This window comes from Salvia splendens, chromosome 8 (genome assembly GCF_004379255.2).
Source record: "Salvia splendens isolate huo1 chromosome 8, SspV2, whole genome shotgun sequence".
In the NCBI taxonomy this organism is placed as follows: domain Eukaryota; kingdom Viridiplantae; phylum Streptophyta; class Magnoliopsida; order Lamiales; family Lamiaceae; genus Salvia; species Salvia splendens.
Window position 1 is genome coordinate 7,230,482 of NC_056039.1, and position 6,000 is coordinate 7,236,481.

General features: G+C 28.4%; 1 protein-coding gene across 2 annotated transcripts; it reads left to right on the plus strand.

Moving 5' to 3' along the window:
* Positions 1-4,161: 4,161 nt before the first annotated feature.
* Positions 4,162-5,719, plus strand: LOC121743667 (bidirectional sugar transporter NEC1-like). 2 transcript variants are annotated; one of them, XM_042136999.1, is made up of 6 exons: positions 4,162-4,374; positions 4,466-4,502; positions 4,608-4,770; positions 4,902-5,063; positions 5,150-5,269; positions 5,352-5,719. In XM_042136999.1, exons 1-6 carry the CDS (start codon positions 4,338-4,340, stop codon positions 5,538-5,540), a joined length of 708 nt encoding a protein of 235 aa, XP_041992933.1. In that variant the 5' UTR covers positions 4,162-4,337; the 3' UTR covers positions 5,541-5,719. The 2 variants fall into 2 exon arrangements, with proteins under 2 accessions (XP_041992933.1, XP_041992932.1); XM_042136998.1 differs by having other exon boundaries at positions 4,167-4,374; positions 4,608-4,818.
* The last annotated feature ends 281 nt before the right edge of the window (positions 5,720-6,000 follow it).

The window sequence follows — 6,000 nt, forward strand, 5'->3', positions numbered from 1 at the left end:
TTAACGAATCATGAACGTGGTCTGGTCTCACATGTTCAACGGAGATTTGGACAATCATCAAAGTCTCCACCTAAAAATTCGTATTAGCCCCAAAATAATTAACAAATTTAAGTAATTACATACGTGCACAATGCCTAACCATAAACTCATATAGTATAATACATTTATTTCAATTTTAGAGGTTTCTTACAAGTCACGAACACTGCCTTTTTAGTCAATTATTACGTCCACTTTATTAATAATATTAATAATAATTAAAGTATTGTTATAATTAAGTTCATGTTATGATTTTAAAAATTACTTTAAGATTACTTATTAGTTATTATTATAACAAAAATATATATTAATTATCTTTAATTAATAAAATAATAGTCCTTATTATAATTGTACTAAGAATTTTGGAATTATGAAAATAATACCTACAAAATGTTAGGGAATAAAAATTATGTAAAATTACACTATTTTTTAAGGGGTGTGATCAATTGCTAACTCAAATTTTAATGGCTAACTACAATTAATTTAAAACCATAAGATTTGTAGAGATCTAGTGGTCTACAAATTGTCATGTGTAATTTTATTTTATTATTATTTAAATTTAAAAAGATAAGAAAACTACCATAATTAGGGTTTTGGATAAAAATGTCAATATAGTGTATCAAACTCAAACATATCAATACGATTCATTGAATATGTCAACACAATTTAACATTGATATTGTATATGTATTATATTAACATATTGTGAAAGGTATATTGACATTAAGTTGTTTCTTGGAAAATTCAAAAAATTCTAGATTTTTTTTAAAATTTTGATATAAGAACATATGCAAGTGAGATCTCGTTAGAATTCTTATGAAATTATCTTGAATTTGATATATGTTGTTAAAAATATAATTTAAATTGAGATAGTTATAATCATTTATAGTTTTGAGATATTTTTTAAAAGTTAGTTGTAACTAACTTTTTGTTATATTTTTTGTATACTGTATCGATATTCGTAGTTGAATGACTTTTTTTTAATATTTCAATGTCTATCATTTAGTTGTATTTAGCAATTTAATAGTGAGTATGATTATAATTATTACTCTTATTTTTCCAGGAAAAACAATGAAATAAACATAGAAATAAAAATCAGGACAGCTTACTTATATGAGGAAAATAGACAAGCTTAATAAATTAAACAGCAAAATCGCTGGAAATTTGGTGAATTTGTCCTTTAATATATTTATTATCTCCCAGGATTATTACTCCAATTCTTTTTTTATTAGCATTTTTTATCGATTCTATTTGTTTTATTATGTCGTCAAGTCAATCGTTAATGTTACAATCTTGAAATAAATAATGCAAAAATTAGTTAATCTTTAAATACAAAATATTAGGTATGCATTTGATAAAGTTAGGAAATACTTCACCAAAATAGTATTTTAAATTTTTAGGTGCTTAACATTTCGAAAGTTTTTTCCTCTATTTCTCTCTTTATTTTTTTTATTCTTTCTCACAATATCAATTGTGAAATTAAAGAAGTTTGTGGCCATTAATTATAACTATAAGTATAGATTTTCTGGTCATAAATAAAATAAATAATAATATTTCATATAAGCAAACATGTCATAATAATTAAATCGTTGATTTATAAGTGATTTTCTTGATAATATACAAAAATTGCAACGCTTGGTGTTGATCAAATACGTTAGTTAAAATGTTACATAAATAAACGGTTCTATATCCCCCCCCCCCCCCCAAATATGGTTAAAACTGATTTCCAATTTTTTCCTCAAACACAATTTTGAATCCTTGATTAATAAATTAATCATACCACCTTCATCAGACATCACCCCAACAAATTAAGCAACAAATTTGGTACAATATTGCTCACACACTCAACCTTAAACAAAGTCACGTTATGTCTAGTTTAGTATTTGTGTTGATTTTATTGAACTTGTAATTATAAGTGATTCTATGGAATAGCTTGATTAATTACTACTATCTATGTCTTTGAATAAAATTGATCAGTATATGTTTAAATTGAAAAGAACAAAAAGACAAATAGGCAGAAGGCGCGGCGAATCGCTAAATATTATGGTAACCTAACTAAGAAAAAGTGATTCATATAAGAAATTAATAAATAACTTTGTCCTTACTGTAATCATCAAACTGGATGATATATTATCACCCCAAAAATAGGTTCATTATTAACTCATCCTCTATTTCTTCAAAATATTAAATTATCCTCGCAATAATTATAAATAATTTTATTTGTACTAAATTTTATGTATTTGTGCATGTCTATAATCTTTTTACGTTTCAATCATCATCATCCAAACTCTCTATGCAGGAAAAGTAAATATTTTAAAATGAATATTCATCACAGGCTATCACGGTGATAATGATGGTGAGAAAAAGATAAAATCATAAGAGAGAGAGTTTAGCTACCAGATGGGATCATTATATATAATTAATAGACGTAATTAGTGATTACGATAAGTATAAGTCATAATAATACATATTACTAATTTTTTTTGGAAAAACTACTTTGGAGTAGTACCTTATCGTTTTCTTGTCCTTTTTCATATTGAGGCTTTGCAAGTAAATATAGTAATTGATGCACACTTCGAGTGTTTTACACTAATTATGTAATTAAGCCATTCATTATCTGAAATTCCAAACTTGTAGTGAAATAAATCTATTACAATGTAGCATAAATATTGTCATGAACTTAAGACAATATTTAATTTGCTCAAATTGTAGCTAGCTAGAATAGATGGGGGTAAAAAGGAGGTCAAAAGATCCAAATACTATGTATCCAATAAAGTTGGGGGAATGCATTTACGATTTTTTGCCAACCGAAATAGATATTCACTTTATTAGTAGTATTTCATTAGCGATTCTGTCGATTTACATGATATATTTATTTTGTAATATTTTCAGACAACAAAATGTGATGTGTTTTCAAAAGTCACTGCTTTAGTAGATCTCGTTTGATTGCTAAACACATTTAATTTCCTCAATACCAGCGTAACATAACTCCAAAGTCTGTTTTACAACAAAAGTTTTATTTTTATTCTATTTACTAATGTAAATAGGTATTATTATATAAGTATAAAACTAAATGTAATTTATTCCCTAGTCAAAAATAAAAAATAAAAAAATACCGCTACAAGAGAAATTAAATGTAATTTATAGCAAGCTAGACCGATAATATGAGTTTATATTAGTAAATATGACCAAACATAGCCATCACCTATAACTACTTTAATTAATGATAGCTAAATTAATATAAGTATTAACCATAAACTCAAAAATTGTTCTTAGCCACAAAAAAAGTTGTCATAAATTGCAATATTGCATTAATATGCCTCAAGTATCTCAATGATTGCTTGAAAAAACCTAAAAGTACTTCTTATAATGGTTATGTGAATCATATTTTGATATTTTTCGGTAAACTTAGTTTTCATGATGCATTCAGCGTGGATAGATCAATCAAGATACAAACCCTAATTCAAATATTTTCAAATTTATAAATACACTACTTATCTTGTTTTATTATAAGATCTTAATCTCTCCATTGTTATCAAACATGCATATTTTGTTACTAAACTAATGAAATTAGAATAATGGGGTAAAGTAGGTTGCACGAAGAAAACCCATCTCTCTAAGCCGAAATGGTAAGTCGTGTAGAAAGTTTGTTTGTTTCCAAAGAGGAAATAAAGAAATTAACGGAAGTGCCGCTTTAATAATATTTTTTTTAAATATTCAAAGAGAATTATTAAGTGGCACCAAAACCCAAGATATACTATAGTTTTAGACTTTGGGTGAGCAAAATAAAAGTGAGAAGATCGTGTGTGCCTTCAAAGAGAAAATTTGGGTGCCGAATTCATAAAGATTACGCTAACTTCAAATATTCATTGCATGAATAGCCAATTTAACAATTTAAATTACCACTACCACAGAAGAAATTCCTAACTTTTCAAACTTTGCAGTAAAGTAATGGGTTTTGCACATAAATGAAATGAGATTAAATTAATGCAACCCAAATGTGGGATTTCTCCAATTTGTTAATCACTACCACTCCCTATCTAACTAGCTACCACTAGCTTCCTATATAGCTTGAAAAAATTAACAAAATGTAAAGTTTAATGATTCATTAACTTAGCCAGTTGTTAACCTTAGACAGCTCAATGCCAAACAAAACAAACCACAATTTCTATGCAAACTCATCCCATACTTGTCTTTTTAGGGCTGTATAAATACCAACAAAAACCACAAGAATTTCACTCGTCGTCAAATCAAACTTGAGCTCTCAAAACCAAGAACTCACACCATTTTTTTTAATCAAGAATGGCACCCAATATGGCCAATGTTTTCGGCATTCTTGGTAAATAATTTCATCATGAATTAGTGTTTTATTATTATTATTATTATCATGCTTCGCCCTAACAATCTATCTCCATCTTTTTATTTTCAAGGTAACGTGGTGTCGTTCTTGGTTTACTTGGCTCCGGTGTATGTTCCATATATCCATCTCGTTCTTTAATTCTCTTCTTCAAAATTTGATGGCATGATCGTTAGTTAACGAAAATAGGGTTTGTGGGTGTTTGTTTGTTTCAGACCAACGTTTCATAGGATTTGTAAGAAGAAATCGACGGAAGGGTTTCAAGCAATCCCTTATGCAGTGGCATTGTTTAGTGCAATGCTCTATTTATACTATGCTTTTCTCAAGAAAAATGGAATGATGCTCATCACTATAAACACCTTCGGAGGCACTATTGAGGTTGTATATCTAGCAATATACATGATCTATGCAACCAAAGAATCCAGAGTAATTACAGTATTTGTTTACAAAATTTTTTTTTGTTTCTACTACTAAAATACTTGGATCGTATTTAATTTCATTTTTTTTAGGTTTTCACCACAAAATTGATCCTCTTACTTAATGTTAGCTCACTGGGACTAATTACATTATGCACTTATTATTTCGCACACGGGCATCTACGAGTGAACATCGTCGGTTGGATCTGCGCTGTCTTCTCAGTCGCGGTCTTTGTTGCGCCTCTTAGTATCATGGTAACTTTTCCGATTTTTATTTTATTTTATTCTAAAGATTATTATTATTTTCTAGTAGTTCATTAAGTAGGCCATGCTTAATGTAGAGACAAGTTGTACGGACCAAAAGTGTAGAGTATATGCCCTTCACACTCTCTTGCTTCCTCACTTTGTGCGCTGTCGTTTGGTTCTTCTATGGTTTTCTCATCAAAGATTACTACATAGCTGTGAGTAATTTTGTTCTTCGATTCCTTTTTAATTAGTTAATACTATACAATAATTATTTAATTTGTGCTCGTGATTTTTCAGACGCCCAATATTCTCGGGTTCGTGTTTGGGTTGGCGCAAATGATGTTATACTTGGTGTACAAGAACGATAGTATGTGCCTGAACCAACAAATTCAACCTACTGAGGGAGATTCTTCTAAGGATGGTGATGACAATCATCATCAAGTGAAAACTAACAATCAGGAAGTCGAGGTTGTCGTCGTCAATTAGAGTATTCTAATAAAATATTTATTAGGTAATGTTTGGTAAAGGGCATGTATGTGACTATTAGTAAATCGTTTAAGTTGTTATATTATTATTTCGTACGTGAATATCAGAATATGTTTGTTAGGGATAGTGTATGTGCTGATTAAATTTCAGATTTATAAATGTATTTGTTGGTTTTTATATTCTTATTGTCTCGCGTTTTCAAAGGTTTGTGCAAAATGTATGGATAAGCATTAAATATTGATTCATACTACTATTTATTTGCGTAATGGAATTATAATTAAAAACATGCAAATTAAAATGTGTATACAAATCCAATAGTCTTATAAGAAGACAAAAATCGGAGAAAATCATTTGAATGGGTTTTTCAATTTGCATGGTGAATGAGTTTAGCTAATAAATAAACTAGTTATCTCAAATAATTAATCTCACGGAACAACACTGGGTCAATACATTTCTAAAA

Bases quoted from the DNA above. Each gene is read 5' to 3' on its own strand.
- LOC121743667 (XM_042136998.1), top strand. From the start codon at position 4,338: ATGGCACCCAATATGGCCAATGTTTTCGGCATTCTTG. The intron at 5,064-5,149 runs GTAACTTTTCCG...TGCTTAATGTAG, and splicing joins TTGCGCCTCTTAGTATCATG to AGACAAGTTGTACGGACCAA. The intron at 5,270-5,351 runs GTGAGTAATTTT...GTGATTTTTCAG, and splicing joins TCAAAGATTACTACATAGCT to ACGCCCAATATTCTCGGGTT.